The sequence below is a fragment of the Electrophorus electricus genome, chromosome 15, assembly GCF_041902795.1.
Source record: "Electrophorus electricus isolate QZ-2024a chromosome 15, ASM4190279v1, whole genome shotgun sequence".
Taxonomy (NCBI): Eukaryota; Metazoa; Chordata; class Actinopteri; order Gymnotiformes; family Gymnotidae; genus Electrophorus; species Electrophorus electricus.
Genome location: NC_137511.1, coordinates 13,422,501 through 13,439,705, shown reverse-complemented (window position 1 = coordinate 13,439,705; position 17,205 = coordinate 13,422,501). Strand labels below are relative to the sequence as shown.

At 41.6% G+C, this 17,205-nt stretch overlaps 2 protein-coding genes across 10 annotated transcripts in view; one reads left to right on the top strand and one right to left on the bottom strand.

Annotated features, from left to right (window-relative positions):
• The window catches only part of dock1 (dedicator of cytokinesis 1), a 182,581-nt gene extending 172,244 nt beyond the window's left edge, over positions 1 to 10,337 (bottom strand). For all 4 annotated transcript variants that reach the window (XM_035533660.2, XM_035533661.2, XM_035533662.2 and 1 more), the window contains exon 1: positions 10,127 to 10,337. In XM_035533660.2, the coding sequence (XP_035389553.1) occupies positions 10,127 to 10,175 (49 nt within the window). In that variant the 5' untranslated portion in view covers positions 10,176 to 10,337. The remainder of the gene's footprint in view (positions 1 to 10,126) is intronic.
• Positions 10,338 to 13,576: 3,239 nt separating this feature from the next.
• The window catches only part of c15h10orf90 (chromosome 15 C10orf90 homolog), an 18,609-nt gene continuing 14,980 nt past the window's right edge, over positions 13,577 to 17,205 (top strand). For 2 of the 6 annotated variants that reach the window (XM_081697206.1, XM_081697205.1), the window contains exons 1-2: positions 13,588 to 13,922; positions 14,138 to 14,834. In XM_081697206.1, the coding sequence (XP_081553332.1) occupies positions 14,247 to 14,834 (588 nt within the window). In that variant the 5' untranslated portion in view covers positions 13,588 to 13,922; positions 14,138 to 14,246. Of the gene's footprint in view, positions 13,923 to 14,137; positions 14,835 to 17,205 lie in introns of those variants that run through there. The other 4 variants (XM_081697208.1, XM_081697207.1, XR_014117123.1 and 1 more) reach the window with 3 other exon arrangements.

The window sequence follows — 17,205 nt, the reverse complement described above, 5'->3', positions numbered from 1 at the left end:
TAATGTGCATCCCCTTTTAGTACCTTCCCAGAGATCGGACAATAATCCTGATCATCCTCTCGTTGGTGAAGACTTTCACAACATTGCCCCAGCATGGGCTCTCCACGGACTGGGACTGAGCATACACAACACCGGGGCAGCCGCGCTGCAAATCAGAGCCGTCTCAACTTTAAGCAAAGAAATGACACTCGCGGAATAAATATTTAAATAAAAATCACAGGGACACCATATAGAGTACTTATATTGCTTTCAGAGTTAGTACGATGAACCGAAGCTTACAATGAGCTTCAAAAGAACTACAGGATTCACTGCAACAAGCTTTACGTGCAGTCCCGTTGCTTTAGCAGACGACGTCAGCTAAAGCACCTCACGAGTTCAGAGATGAAGCTCAGAAGAATGAAAAAATCAACAACAATTCAGGAGAGCGAGAATGAACAAATTCCAAATATAAGCTTAATTCAGGTAACTGTGCCAGCCAAACACATTCAGAACACCACTCTGGCACCAGCTACCTGCCGAGCTCGCACTTAGAATTTCTCCTGCACTCTGTTGGGAGAAATACCCCCAGCAAACCTCTCTGTGCCAGCAATACATGTTCACCGAGCCCCTCGTCCTGTTACAGTGGAGGGGTACTGGGCATTTCATAACTAATGGCCCGTGAGGCTTCCATTTCTCTGCTGTGCGGCCTCTAGGGAACAGAGCATGTCAACATGCCTGACTAAACCCTTTCCGGTTACCATATGACAAGGTCAATCTGGCACGTTTTGTTGAGCAAACATGAACGCATGCAGCCTCTGCCCTAGATGCACCAGGTTCTTGCTAAAGGCCAGTTTGTGTTAGTTCATAAATAACTCTTAATCCTAAACAAGCATTTGTCCAGAATAAAAGCCATGGGCCCACAGCCACCCACTGAGGAAGTAATAACCTACATGCCTTCTTACATTGGATTGCCAGTGTTAGAACGGCTTTCTTAGCACTTGCTCACTCACTGGTACAAAATCCAAATCCTTTCCCTCCACGGAACTCTCTAATCCACTCCTCGGAGAGGCATGGGCCATAATATTACTGTCATTTAACTCAAATGCTCCTCTCTAATCCCCAGATTATACAATTCAGAGCTGAGAATCTATTAAGGCATGCTGCAGCTTCCAGGCCTCCAGACACTCAAACCCAAAGGCCGTGCCGCGGCCATCTCATACCTCTTCCGGCTGCGTAGTAGTAGTCAGTCGCTCCTCACATAGCCACACACTTGGCACCGGCAAGGTGCATTAAACGCTCCCTCTCTGAAGGCACTGAACAAAGGCCATGGCTAATGCAGCAATCTCACTTGTGAAAATGCTTTATCGTACAGGAAAATGCTTCATCATACAGGCTTGTGAAGCGGAAGATCTCACTTACTTTGAAAACACCTTTAGAAAACGTGAAACAGAAGAGGCCAGGTGGAAGATGGCACAGAGGGAGTGGGACTTGTCACCGTGCACTGGAAAAACACTCGCGTGAGGACTGATTTGGAAATAGGTCCCAACTCTTTATACATTTATGTGCATTAGGATAGGTAGTGCAAAACAGATTCTGTATCAGTAGACATAGTTCCATAAAGTACCTTTAAACTTTTTACTCAATGAACATGGACAGAAAAACACACGGATACACTAACTACATTTTAAAACGGACTATTACTAACAAGATAGCACAGAGGATCGGTGTAATATTAAAATACCTTGAATGCTCAAAAATAATATACATAATACATAATCCTAGCAAAGGGAATGTCTTCATTCATATTTCAAAGCAATATTAACAATAACCATCTTATTGTACTTCAACAACGAAACAGCCAACTTTCACAGGCCAGAGTGACATGACTCTTTATCTATTCATAGTTTTAAACAAATTAGGCCAACTTATTCGAGAATCCCTAATTAAAAGTACTGTACTAGGATCAGATCCTAGTTTTCCCCTGTAATTAAAATGTCATGGGATATGAGGCGTGAACAATTGCCCAGAACATGGGCGGCTAGCACTGCACCTGTCCAGCGTGCCCCCAGCAGAGCTCAAGCATGGGAACAAAGCTCAACTTCAGCAGCAGAGAGATGTGTGCCACAGAAAAGAGGAAGTAAGCCAGCCTTTCAACCACTGACGCCGCCACAACAACAGTCCTGCTTGACTTGCACATGGTGGAGCATGAGAAAGGTGGAAGTTTGCTTTTCCGCACACACACACGCACGCACGCACAAACACACCTTAGGGCAACACTAAAGACATGGATCTACAGTCGATGAACAGCACTTGACGACATAATTTGGTTCATTACGAAGCCAGGTTTTTGTCTAGAAAACCCAACAATGACTGAACAGGATGGGTATTTTAAGAAGCCTTATGTGCAAAGTAGGTATATGCATGTCATAAGTTCAACAAAAGAACGACTTCTTTGTAATATAACCCACAGAGTGCAGACTGCTGATCTGTGCTGCTGCTGCTCCACCCTTTGGTATTAACACTCAAACAGAAGGGTGTTCAGTTTCTGAAGCACTGCTTTGGTACTCATTGCGGTACTTCACTGCTTGCCCTTCACGCTCTCTCAGGAATCACAAGCAGACGTGTAGGGCCAGGAGCTCCTCTCAACAACCTCTGGCTCATTGGAAGAGGATTTAGGCTTGGCTTGGCTGTCATTTTGTTGTTTTTAAATGTATGTGTTTTTATTAGTTTTACTGCAGTCCAGACATCTGTCTGTCTTGTGGCTCTTTTCCAACACCTTGCAGCTTTTGCCCCCCAACAATTCTCCTTCAAGTGATTCTCACACACACACACACACACACACACACACACACACACACACACATACATCGGAACAGGTGTCTCATTATTAAAATATGTCAGTTCAGTTTGTTGGCTAATGTATTCCCTGCTCCGAGAGGCAGGGGGTAATGGCTAATAAAGAGCACGGCTTGCTTTCATAACATTGGTACGTGTTTTTCCCCACTGCGTGAAAGGCTTTAGAACAGCATTCAAAGAGGAATCACTTGCACTCACGCCGGGTGCTGGGTTTGCTGCTTTAACTACAGCTCTACTTCACAGTCTTATACTTACCCCACTTTTAACTGCTTGAAACCACTGAACAGAAAATGAGTGAGTCTTTTTAATGAGAGGAGTGAAAAACTGTTTGTTACTTTATCACAAACAGGACAGACACAGAAATCCAGAAAGAGAGCGGGTAAGAGAAGGAGAGATGTCCGCAACCAAGGCTGAGGATACGCATCATAAACAAACTAATCTCTGTCCGTGGTGCGTGTGTATGCGTGGTGTGCGTTTGTGGAAACAGAGCCATTGTCCTGCGTAAAGCTGTGGCTCCTGCCCTGCGGTTCAGAGGAACCGCAGGAAGCATCATTTCCTCAGATGGAAAGCCAAAGTGTAGCAAAGGGAGGGTCTGACACCCACCGCTGTATCCATCCCAACACACAGAGCACCATCCACAGCTCCAGCCCAGCGCACCCAGGGGAGGAGGGCTGAGCAAGAGGAGGGTGGAGAAGGGGAGGTGTGGAGGGGCACAGCAGACAAGCCAGGCAGGCTGCAAACTCAGACAGAGCTTCCTTCTGACTCACTCTCTCCACAGAGAGCACAGAAGACATTTCATGTGGTCTCCTACTTGGGAAACCAGGCCTGCTGAATTCAGACGTGCTAAATTTCTCTGCTCACTTCCATCGCCAGCCGAGCGAGTGGGAGACGGCTGCTGTTCTTCGCCAGGCTTTAGTAAGCATTTCCTGTAACGGTGATCTGAATCTCAGATCTGATCTCAAGCAAGCTTCAATACAGCTTTAAACACACAGCGACACACAGAATCCTTCTTCTGAAGTACTTTGTTCATCTTGAGAATCAGTAAGTGGGGTGGGGGGGCCAACCTTCCTTCCTAACTCGCTTAACAATCCCTCTCTCCACAACAGAACAGTATCTACAAGGCAATGCTCTGGTTCCCAAACAAAGGGAATTTGAATTAATTTGTCACACATTGGGGAGAAAGCGGGAAAACAATGTGCACTGCCCCAGGCTCTGGATCAGGTTTCACACGTGCTTTGTATGCAGACAACAAGCACAGACATCAACCCCTACCACTCTTTTGATCTGCTGGTTTGTTACATCACAACACAGTGGAATGACGGCACAGACGGTAAATCAGACACACTTCATATTTCAGGATCTACAAAAGGTCAGACCTGTATGGAAGACAGATTTTAAAAACTGTGACTAATTTGACCGCTCTAACTGTCTTTATAAGAAAATGAAGGAAAAAAACCATTTACAATAAGCATTGTCCTACAGCAGTGGCTCTTTATCCCAGCGCTTTAGTCTCAACTAACTTCTGGATGTTTGTGTATGCCTAGCACTACTCCTCTACATAAATGAACAGCAAAAATGTTGTTTACATATACATACATACATACATACATACATACATACATTTTATATATATATATATATATATATATATATATATATATATATATATATATATATATATATTACAGTTCTAGGAGGTAAAACCGGTTTATGCAAGAAAAAGAAAAAGATGTTTATCATAACGTTTGATTCCTGTGTATATCAGATCTTTTTCTCCGCGTTTCTCTGCTGCCATAGCAACAACTGGCAATGCAGACAGATATGCCATTACTGCAAAGGCCATTAGCATTAAAAATGCCTCATCACTGAAAACAACAAATCCTTAATTCTTTAAGTAAGGAATGGCTTGAAGGTGTTGAAATCAAAACAACTGGTTTCCCCAGTGTGCTGATCTCTTGTAAAAATACAAGAAACAGCTCCTACAGTAATACATGGGGGGGGGGGTGATAACTGACCCTTTTATTATTTTAGTGGCTGAGTTAATATAACTGTACATGGAGCACGTGTAGAGCAGTCGCAGGCTACACAAGCCCAGCCGGAGAAGTGAGCTCAGTCCGTCCCGTGCCTGGGGCAGATACAAGCGCCCCGTCCCCGTGACGCAGCAGGGAGGCATGCACAGCACGCACGCCTAATGGTGCGATCCGACCGGGCATCGGCGAGTTCAGCTCGCTCGGTTCACCTCCGGGCAGCCAGCTTCGGAACGCACAGCTTTTCAAAAACAACAACAACTCCCACCAAAAGCAAAAAAAAAAACCACATGGAAGAAGAAAAAGAAAAAAAAAAAAGATTTTAGTGGATGCCTACGTCTCAGGCGGGAGGAAGTAGCCGAGAGGAGACTTCAGTTCAAACGCTGCCCCTCAGACCCTGAAAACTGTTACAGCAGAGGTTTATTTTTACATCAATTACCCAAAAAATCATTTAAAAAGTGACAGAGGGCGCCGAAGTAATCAGGACCCCGTCACGGTTATTACACAATCGCCTGATCAGTATTATTCCAGCAGCCTGAGACGATGTGCTCTGACTGCCGTTGTTTTCCATAGTAATACGATTTCAAACGCATCAAACAGAATATGAAATTGTTGCATTCATTATAACAAATCTGTTGGGACAAAACAAACTGAGCACACGTTCATGTGCTTCTTTATTTCAGTATGCCGAAAGGAATAGCCTTTTACACTGGAATTTCGAGGCGAACATGGCAAACAAGTAATGAAAACGTATGTACGTGATTTAGTGGAGTTCAAGCTGCAAGCCAAAATGATAATGCACTTGTATTTCTGCCTCAATCCTAGTTGAAAATCCCGGCTTCAGCGACTGCTAACTGTTTTGCGGAGAATAAACTCTAGCGTCTCTTCCATTAGTTTTTCTGCGCTGTTATGCGGAAAATTAACTCAAGCGTCTTTTCCATTAATTACTTAAATCACTTTTTGCGATGAAACCATTTTGCTTCTGAGTGCACGTACAAACTTCCTGAGGTCGTTGGCACGTCATTTTAATGATGGCCATTTGTTTATTTTTGATTTACGGTTCACTTTGATAATGCAGTTTATTTGGCAATTATAAGCATACGAATTTTCATTTATAGATTCCCAAGTTCACTGTTAAATTAACGTTCATCATCATAAGGTGTGTGTGTGTGTGTGTGTGTGTGTTATAGTATTTACAGACACACAGACATACTATAATAATGGAATAAAAAAAACAATTATATCTTTAATCTCAATATTTGTAGGATAGCTAATTGTCAGCTAAAGGCCTAGTCATGCATTCCCCAACCAGCTTATTGGGTAACAAGAGGAGTGAGGAGGACATGTTCAGCTGTGGGGGGGCCACAGATGAAAGGAGTGGAAAGATACTCTTGTCCTGCATGACCCAAAACCTGTGGCACCTAAGGTGCCAAAGTCGCACACAAAGAAAGGAAACAGGATAACAGAGTCGACTCAGACAGGCCTCACCTCCCTCCCCCTCCCCCTCCCCCCCTCTCTCTCTTCCTCTCTCTCTCTCTCACACACACACACACACACACACACCCACACACTGAACTAAGCAAACTGTTGATGCTATTTTAGATGCAACAGGAAAAAGAATCATTTGTGAGACAGGTCACAGACATCATGTGAGACAGCTCAACTCGGTGTGTAAAAGGGTTTTAAATAAATCGTAAACAGAAACTTTTAAAAGTATGTTTACATAAATGCTGATTTGTTGGCACACACCCTAATTAATGTATTAATTAATTAATTAAATTACAGTATCAACAAAATTTGTACTGTGTTTGCTGCTTTGTATCCAAAGATTGATATTGCATTTTGAGGCAATACAAACTAACAATTTTATCAAAAAATGTCATAATGGCCTTTTTTCTAAAATAAAATGTCTCCTACTAAGAATGTCACTTTAAATCTGGCAACACTGCCAATGCATGACAACTTTAGGACATCCTATTCTCGTTTTACAAAGCTCAATTCAATCAGCATACAAATTAAAACCATAGATACAAATAATATTCATGGAATATCAGGTCAAAACATAACTAGGTCTAATTATAGGCACCAAACAGCCCAAGGGTATAATTTGACTTGGGTTGTCATTTATATAGCCAAAACATGAAACATTTGTTTTGTATTTACTTAACAGTAAAAACCATAACTATGATGAAAATAAAACCTTTCAAATCCACTTTTCTGAGGAATTTGTGGATACCATTTTCACTATTTTCTGATGAATTTTCTTACACTGTCAGAATTGATCACATTGTCATTATAAACTGAAATAAATAGTTCCTGTGAAGAAAAATAAGAAATAAAATAAAGCATCTAATTAGCACAGCTATGTGCGACTAACTTAACTCTAAGCAAAAAGATTGTTGATTGTTGTAGAGGGTTCAGGGGGAATTCAGAGGGAAGAGCCTACATTTTTGGGAAGGCGCTGGACACAAAAGGGATAAGACGCACTGGTGGAAGAAACAAACACAAACAAGAAGACTCGAGTGAGCAGATGGTAGCACCCGGAAATGCATTTTAATCAATGTTTTTAAGACATCAAAAGGTGATGTTCCTGTCAAGCCATGCTGTGACTAATCATGAAAGTGTGAAACAATAGCAAGACTAGCAGAGAAAAACTTTACATCACCTGAGGAAATGCAAGGCCATAATGTTTAAATAATGCAAAAAAACAGTAGATATGAAGACACAAATATGATGCAAAAATTAGAAAACAATGTTGCATGATTTTTATAATTCAGTAATTTCATCATTAATTAAGAAAGCTCAAGCAGTCGACAACCTCTGTCAAACATATTCTACACATCCGAACACCTTCTGGAAATAAACAGCAAATCATGTCATGTTTTTCCACACACTCACTGGGAATGTATTTAGAAAACTCTAAATTCCAAAAGACAGCAGATTATAGGTCCCCTGGGAAAAATTTACAGGATTACAACCCCTAATGCTCACGCCTCTCTATAACGAGCACTTCCTGAATACCTGCACCCTTAGACACACATGCTCTGGCAAGACTGCTGGGAAACAAGTTGCAATTAACCCTCATAGTTCCTCTTCCTTCTACAGTGTTCACATGTTTGTACTAATCTTCTTACACGTATGAGCAGGTTAATCAAGGACATAAAAATAATGGAACATAAATGTCTAAAGAGACACCTTAAAATCATGTGTCTCATGAAAAACAAGGTTTCAACCATTTGTTATGCACAGTACAGAAGAAGAGCAGAAATATACTCAGTAAAACCTTGCAAGCACCTAAACACCATCTTACCCAACCTGTCATGTAACCAAAATGATTTTCTCTCAAGACAGATAAGAAAGAAGTATATTTTCTCCAACAACACTTACTATTTAAAATTAAACCTGCAAGAGCATTTATGTAAAAATGACCATTTTCCAAAAGGGAATTAGTGACATCTATAAAGATCATTTGTTATTGCCTTGTAGGCCTGTTATGACTATATGAAAGTGGTTACAACACTTCAGTAAGACACACAGTTAAGGAGACAGTCCCTTGTCTTCTTTAACAAGTAAAGATGTTTTTTTAATAATTGCCAGCCTCTTCTGTCTCATCAATGCAAATCCCAAAAAAAGTCCCTCATCACATCTAACACCTACTACACAGAAATGCCCACGAGCACATACACACACACACAAACACACTTTGTTCTGTCCCCCATTTCTAATCAGTATGGAAAATGGGCAGATAGAGATTCCCAGCATTGCCTCAAATTCATGCATACATCCATGTGTGTGTGCGCACACGAGTGTTTCTGTTCAAGTTATTCTAAACTGAGTAAGAACCAGAAAAGGAAGCATGCGGAGAAACGCAGTTAATACACAAACAGAGGAGCTTCATCATAAAAACAATTCCAAACAGTAACATTCAATAATTAATCTGTCACAGATGTGCAAATGGTTGTTTTTATTTGTGTATCCATTTTCATCAATAAGAAAGTGTGATTGATGTATAGATAATTAGCCCACAAGATGCACAGGCTTTCACACTCATTTACACAGCAGAATCCATTTGTACACACAGCCTTGTGGTTAGCATTGCTTGGTATTTCAAAAGGGCACAATATGCCACACCTTCCCACTCTGAAATATTGTGGTCTAGTTTTCATCACTCGTGACTCATCAAACTACCCACTTCACAACTCAGTCCAGTAAAACCCCTGCTCCCCTGCAAGATGAAAATAATGTAACCAGACAAAATCACTAATCATCTTTCTGCCCTTTAGACCCAAGTCAAAATATACTGGCAGTGACATTCTATAGCCTTTTCCCAGAAAATTCGTTGAGACTTAAACATTGTGGTTCACAAGCAGACATTTAGAACACACATGCAGAAATCTGGTTGTAATACCACTAGGACGTTAGAGCTAAACGAAAATATTAGTTATTAACCCTTAGATAAAATTAATGAACTTCTAAAAGTTTCTAAACACTTTTTGGAAGGTCATCAGGACTTCCAGGGGGAAAGCGAAATGACCAGATTCCAGCATTTCTACGGCGCAATTTAAACGTGTAAGAACACGAACACTTTCCGCGCGGCGGAATTTCCGGCCACTGAAACAGTCCTTCAGAAACCTTCCCAGCGCGTTTCCAACGCAAAAAAAAAAAAAACACAAAAAAACTATTGTATAAACAAGTCCCGCTGTAACACTTTTGCTGCTGTAAACGCAACTGTGTTACTGAACAGTGTATCATAATAAAAGTAACAAGTTATAACAAATAGCAACACATTGTGCAGGGCAATTACAAACTACAGGAACGCAATTTTGTAACAAAAGTTTTTTTTCCCAACCTTGCTACAAATGTACGAACTGTGGCGGAAACTGAAGAATAGTTCGCTATGAGCGGGTCAAGTTCTAATCAGTGCTCTGCTAGTCCCGTTCAGGCCCTCCACACAGGAAACGGTAACGACTAGGCGCGCCTGTGTCAATTCCCAACGTACTCTTCTCCCACAAAGACTCGGGCTGGTTTGCATGCATTCAAACATGCCAAACACTTTCCAAACAAGCGCGCACGGATTTACAGCGAGGTGAGCGATGTCTACTGGATAACTCATCACAGCGGGAAGGCCTTCAACGAAAAAAACAAAACAAAAACCGAGTCGCTTCAGGGAAAGTGGAAACGCGACCTGTGAGAGTACACTTTTATAATCACCATTCCTCGTAAACTTCTGCAGTCGCATGCAACGTTATCCACCGTTTACTCACCAACACCATACTTCTCCTTTTTCGTGGGAACCCAGCGCGACATTCTCATCTAAGGAAAAAAAAATCGGAAGAACAGTGCGTAATTGTCTTGGCGGTTCCTAGTATGCATCCACGGTTTTCGCCGGACTTTTTTTGTTGTTTTCACTGTTGGTGTGGAGAGATACATGTAGCCGCCATTTTCCACCACTAACTGCTAGCGCCACAAGGGGGTAGAGCGAGCGCGAGTCAAACTTTTAGTCATGTGGTCATCGAGCGTCAGCGCGCCCGAGTCCGACGGTGCTGTGCTGAGGCTGGGCCGTTCAAAATGTCGTTCCCTTCGGTTTACGAAACACTTAATCAAAAAAAATAATAATAATACTGAACCAGGTCGTTACGATATACTGTTATGCTTAGCTCGAGTCGGGGCAAAGCAGACTGGGACCCTGACTCTGAAAAGATGAGCTGGACTAGAGGCGGAGAAAGGCACCGATCATTGTTCTGGCATATTCCAACCATTCGGGGCCCTTTTCCTGATGCTCCGAGGCTGCCTCGAGTCAAAGCAGGAGACTGTCAAGTGTAATAAAGCTTACCAAGAATATATTATGTGTTTTATCAATGATGTGTATTTTTCTTTTTTACTGGTATGTCATGTTTGATAATATCAGATGGGTTAGACCGTATTAGCTGGTTAATTGTCTTGCATACTCTTCAGATTATATTCCGCGATGAAAGGGCTCTTACTGGACGTGCTTTTAACCCTGCCCAGCGAACAGGAAGATCATTAATATTCAGCAGTATTTTTCGTGCTTTGAGAGGTCTCCCGCAAATAGTTAATGACCATTACACCAAAACGTCAAATTAAGAGCAGCCAAAACACACACACACACACACACACGCAAGGCTAGTCACATCTCTGCTTTCCGGAGAATAGTGGAAGGAACATCCCTGCCGTGCTGATGCCAGGCAGTTTCAGTAGTATGTCTGAAGCATAGCCAAATGCTTGTGCCCAGTCAGACAGGAGCACTATGTCCTGAATTCAATATTGCTTAGATGCATTATTTGGTACATTAAGTAGCAGCAGGGAACAGGGCACAGCTGGGATCTGAATCCTGGTAAACCATGCTTCAGATGCTGTTGGGAATTGGACTAGGGACTTTAGGATGGATAATGAAGTGAGCAAAAAAAGTATTTCTTTATTAATGTATAAGATATTAAAATTAGTAAACAGTTTAAATAAAACAAGTGCAAGCATCCTTTACAGTTAATTAAATATATGTATTTCTTTTTATTACATAGTTTTATGTGCAAAAAAGAAAATGTGAAATTATTTATTTGTTTGTTTGTTGAATTTGCATAGTGTCTTTCTTGTACCCAAGGTTACTGCACAGGAGAAGAATATAGAAAAATGTGTTGACAGCCGTGTCATTGTTTATTAGTCTGTTTATTAGTCTGTTTATTAGTAAAATGGCAGTAGTTTCGAAAACTGGTTCACAGCACAGTCTAACACTATGTGCCCCCTCCCCCATTACCAAGGATAAACAAATAATCAGTCAGTGGAGTGTGTCTGTTTTACTGTAAAGTATTTCAGTCCAGGAGAGAACCCAACCTTAGCCCAAAAGGCTCCACAGGGTCATCTTTAGTGTCATCTTCTTGGGTTGGTGTGAGATCAGGCTTAATCTAGGTAGCTTCCGAGACATTGTGTACCTGCTTTTTACAAAAGAAAAACATATCTAATCAAATTCACATACAGACATGTACACATACATGATGAGAGATCTTTGGAAACTGAGAACAGATGTCGACCTGAGCCTGGTGCTCCTCGAAGCGTGGCCCAGCATCAGAGACCACTACACACACCAGCCACCTACACTCAATGCTCACCTACTACAGATTAATGAATCTCCCTTGTCAGTTTCCTCTAATGACAATGTGGGGATATCATTTCCTCCAGCAGTCTGTACAAACCCACTGTCTACTGGAATGCATGACAGCATGCACTCCAATCAGCAGAGGGCAGTGTTAGTCTTATTTCTCCAATAGCCACCCAGCTCCCTTCCCACCCTCTGGGGTTGACAGGAAGTCTGCTTACTAGATATGTTGTGTGTTGGACTCTGTGGGTTATTCTCAGTTACTGCATTTCTATTTTTAAGTTAAACGAAAAAAACAAACAAAGTTTGTTATGGTTACGGAAGAAAAGCAATAACAGTGACTCTTGTCACTGCCTTGAGAGATTGGTTATTTGCTTTACTTCCACATTGACTTGAAACTTGTAGCCTCTTTATTACTGCTGGGCAAGTGTTTAAATTCTAAACACTCCTTGAAAGTTGAAAAATGCAGGAAATTGTATGTGTGTGTGTGTGTGTGTGTGTGTGTGTGTGTGTGTGTGTTTTTAATGGCTAATGTAAAGTATGGTGCACTTGGACCATTGCAGAAACGTGGAGTCAAACTGCCAGGGCCAAGTGCACAGCAGCAGTAGGAGGACAGTCATTAGAATGTGCAAATGGCTCTCATTCCCCAAGTTATGAGTCACTGATCCACTCATTGATTTAAATATATATACTTTTTAATCATTTTTGTTCATACATAAGGCTAATGAATAGATTTGATTTGTGAGTCTGTTGTGCAGGGCTAAAGGTTAGTCAGGAGTAGGGCAGCAATGTGTACCTGGAGGAAGTTCGGGTCATGGGCTGTGCTCAAAAACAACACCAGAACATTAGTATCTACAGACCTTCAGTGCAAAACAACCCTGCTTTGCAGAATGTTTTCCTCAAGGCTAAGAATATTTTAGTGGGTGACATTCGTTAGAGCGAGTCTTAAGAAACATCATGTGGGCAATGCTGACATCAACCTGAACAATCTGTTCCTCTCATTCCCAGCTAATGGCTCTCTTCAGCTTTGTGTGTCCAAAATCACACAGCCAGCACACAGTCCTGAGCCATGAGCTCTGGGTTCATGAATCACTCTTTCCTAACTTTGCTTGAAAGAAGTAACTTTTCTAAGCATTCTTTATTTACATTTTTTATATACTTATTTTTGTTTGGTCAAAATACAAGTGCAGGGGTCTCCTATAGATATGACACTTTGGAGAAGCCTCAATAGAATTGATAAATTTTGAGGAATTATTTGAGGGTTTTCCGATCAATATTATGATTGTGGTTTAAGTTGTAATTATTTGCACAAATTTAAGCTCCAGGTGTGTATTTGTGGTCCACATGGTATCAAACAGCTATCAAGCATAATTACTAACATATTTCGTTCCTACGTGACAAGTTTCTGATGAAATGAAACAGTTGTTGCTGTGGTTTATTTACACAGTATTAGTAAAAGTGTGTTTGCATGATATGTAGAGATGCTCAGATGCCACTGTTGTGTTCTAAACAGAATTCTAATAAAGTGGCGTTTCTGTAACACTAATGTGACCTCACCCCACGCATCCCTCTCTGTGCATATATCAGTAATCATAACAAGAATGTCAAGTGCAGTCAAGGAAAGGAACATAAAACACACACACACACACAAATGTTCTGCCTGTGGTATATGTTCATGTTTTCTGTGGGTCTTTTGTTCATTCAGTGAGACATGCACAGTCATATTCATGCTTGACTGGAGACAGCACCACCAGCAGCTCTTCAGAGAAAGAGAAAGAGAGAGGGGGAGAAAGAAAGGAAAAGAGAGGGGGGGAGAGAAAGAACGGAAAAAGGAAAAGTGAGAGGACACTTCTTACCAGTTCCGCTAAGAGGGAGTTAGGGCTATGAGATGCTTCCACTCTACAGTGCTTCAGGTTGCTCTGTTCCATCTGGGACTATAAGACTTGCAGGTAAACAAAGTTCTTTTCATAATACCAGCTGCTCTTGCATATGTTCATTATTTGATTCACTCACTTTTTTAAATGTAAAATTGTAAGTATACCTTACTTCATGCCACTGTCTGATGCACTTGCATGATACATTTACAATTTTTTCTGTGTTAAAGAGGATGACTCAAATATCTCTTATTAAATTTTCTTAATACTTCTCTTTCTTTGCTTCTCAGACTCCAGGGCCTTTGTTAAGACTAAAGCTTGGATATTTTATGTTCTGGTCGATTTCTGGGACAAGTATTGAGAAGGGGTTTAATTCTCACAGTGCGTGAAAGGGTCACTATGGATGTGAAATCTGAGAGTTGGCGACAGCTACCCGAGCACAGTGGTCAAACCAGAGAGGGGTGCACGTCTCTGCATGCCTCCCCAGCATGGAGGAGATCTGGAGACAAGAGTTACTGGGAGAGCCTGGTGGCGCAGGTGTATGGGCCTCCTCGTGCAGCCTGTCCACAGAGCGAAGGTGAGCATACAGACAACTGGCTGGTAGCTCTTGAGCAACCCCAGGCTCACCCCACTCAACCACAACTCCCTGCATTTGCCAAGCAAACCGCACCCATGCCTGCCCTCCTCAACGTGACCGGCACTGAATCCTCACATCACCTGGACTATCCAAACAGCCACTGCAGGGAGAGGCTTCCAAGCCTCACCCCCAGCTTGGGAGAGAGCACTCTGGGAAGCCTGGAATCACTGGAGTCCCAGTCTGGACTGGAGAGCAGAGAGAAAGCTCAGATTAAGCCAGGGCCCAGCACGCAGAAGGCCAAACTCTGCTGCCTTGCTCCCGTCCAGATGGCCTGGCTGCCTCTACAGAGACGTGTGGTGATGAACGACAGCTCTAACCATGCCTGTGGCCATGACAATAGCACCAACCAGGTAAGCACATCAACCACACCATAGGAGAGGAGTGTACAGTGACGCTTTGTATAGAAAAGGGGCAGAGTGAAATGACTGTATGGCTGACTGCCTTCTCAGTTTTGTTACAAAGCACTATAAGGAATGGTTATGTTTAAAGCTATGAAACAGGGGTAGTGCTCTCAGCCTGGTAGAGGAGTTCTCCTCCTTCTTTTCTGTTTATGTGCTCCATCCTCATGACAAAATAACCTCTGCTTCTTGACCACAGGGAGAACCGTTCAAAATAAATCATTCTCTGCCTGTGGCAGGTTTGATTTACTGCTACCTCTCTATCAGAGCAGAGACGAAAGTGAGAGAGAGAGTATGAGCGGATGCTGGCTACAGCAAAAGATAAATAAAAATAAAACCATGGAGACTGTGTGTACGAGTAATCAAGTCCATCAGGTAAACATGCTAATCCAGCAAGCATCTGGGATAAAAGATCTTAGTCAGAAATGCAAGGCCGTTCTGCACAGGTAGGGGAGTGATGAAGATCGCCTGTGCAGGTAGCAGAGGGATTAGGCACACAGGTGATCTGGACCAAGCACCCGTGCACAGGAATTACTGAGCTGTTTACTTACAGGATCTCACATGTGCTTAAATACAACTACAGATGCAGAGTTTTTTCCAGCCCTGAAGGCAAGTTTTGTTTTGCAAACAATGCATTTTGCCTCCAAAATGTAGAGATACCCTACTATCCATAATGCAGAGATTCTTATCGACTGGTGCCCTCGACCGAAGCGAAGAATACAACAGTGCAGAAGCTCATCTTCAGAGAACGGCTGAAACCAATCATCATAAACAGCATTATCACACATTAGCATCAGAGTGCAAAACACAGCAGCAAATGCATTTTACAAAAACACCATAACAATACAGATTTGAGTATAATTTCAAATCCACTACAGCATCTATAAACGGCTCTCCACTTGACCTTGAGTCATGCTGGACGAGACAGTTTCATCTCTCTAAGATCATTAACAGGAATGACAAGAACCAACAACAAATGGTAGAAAAGCTGAACCCCTCACAGCAGACAAGCCCAGAATTCCCTTCCACTCAGAAATGTAAAGAAGGTTTTTCAGATCAGATCAAATCAGAAACATTAGCATAAAATCAGAAACCACTGATATTTATAAGTGATAAGACAATACTGTCACCATCGCCACCTAAAAGCAACAAGTTTACTGTCACAATTTATTACACTTGACCTTAAAACACTTAAAGAAACAGTTTGGCATCTTGAAACATCTGTATGTCTCTTGATACTTTGCTGGCTGACTTTCTCAAAAAATCATTGATCTATATAGCAGCTAGCCTGCTGCAAGTAGTGAATATCCTGTTACGCATATCCCGAAATGACTACAAACAAATGCTATTTTTACTACAAACAAATGCCACTTTTGAAAAAGAAAATTCTGGATAATTATGTACTTAACAGCTACATCCCTGTCTCAAGTCTTCCATTTATAAGACAGCTACATTAGAAAGTTAACTGTTTTTTTATGTAAATGATTCTTGACAAATTCCAGTTGGGTTTTTGGACACCACCATAGTACCGAGACTGCCCCATAAATGTACACCTAGATACAGACTGGCAAAATATCAGACCTGGTATTGTCAGAGCTTAGTGCCACATGTGATACTGTAGATCGCAGAGTAATTCTAGACAGGTTGGAAAATTGGGTAGCACTATCAGGAACTGTGGGTTGGGTCTTATTTAGAAGGCTGGAGATACTTTGTCAGGATCAGCAGTAATGAATCTGATAAGATAGGAGCTTGTGACATGCAAGATCCCCCAGAGTTCAGTTCTCTAAACATTCTTATTCAATGTATATATTCTCCTATTATGCTAAATTCTCAACACAACAGAATTTCCTATCACAGTTATGCAGATGACACACTTGGCTTTCTCACTGATTACTGCCAAGTAGACAAACTCTGTTTATGAGCGCATAATTAACTGGATGAGACAATTTCCCCCAGTTGAATAAAGACAAAATAGAAGTTCGTGACATTTGGCAACAGAGAGGAGCATCTCAAAAATAATTCACACCTTGAATAGGGAGCTAAAAACTAAAGACCTAATCAGAAACCATGGTGTTCTAATAGACTCAGATCTCTCATTTATTAGCCACATCCAATCAATCACCAAAACAGCTTTCCATCATCTTACACTAATTTCTAGTTAGGTATAATATTTATTTTATAGCACTATTAGTCTATAAATCACTGAATATAGCCAAAAAGTATAAACCCAGTAGGGCTCTTAGCTTCTTGAAGACAGGCCAGCTTGTAGAGCCCAGAATTCAAACAAAACATAGTGAACATAGTGAACTACACAAAACTGGAA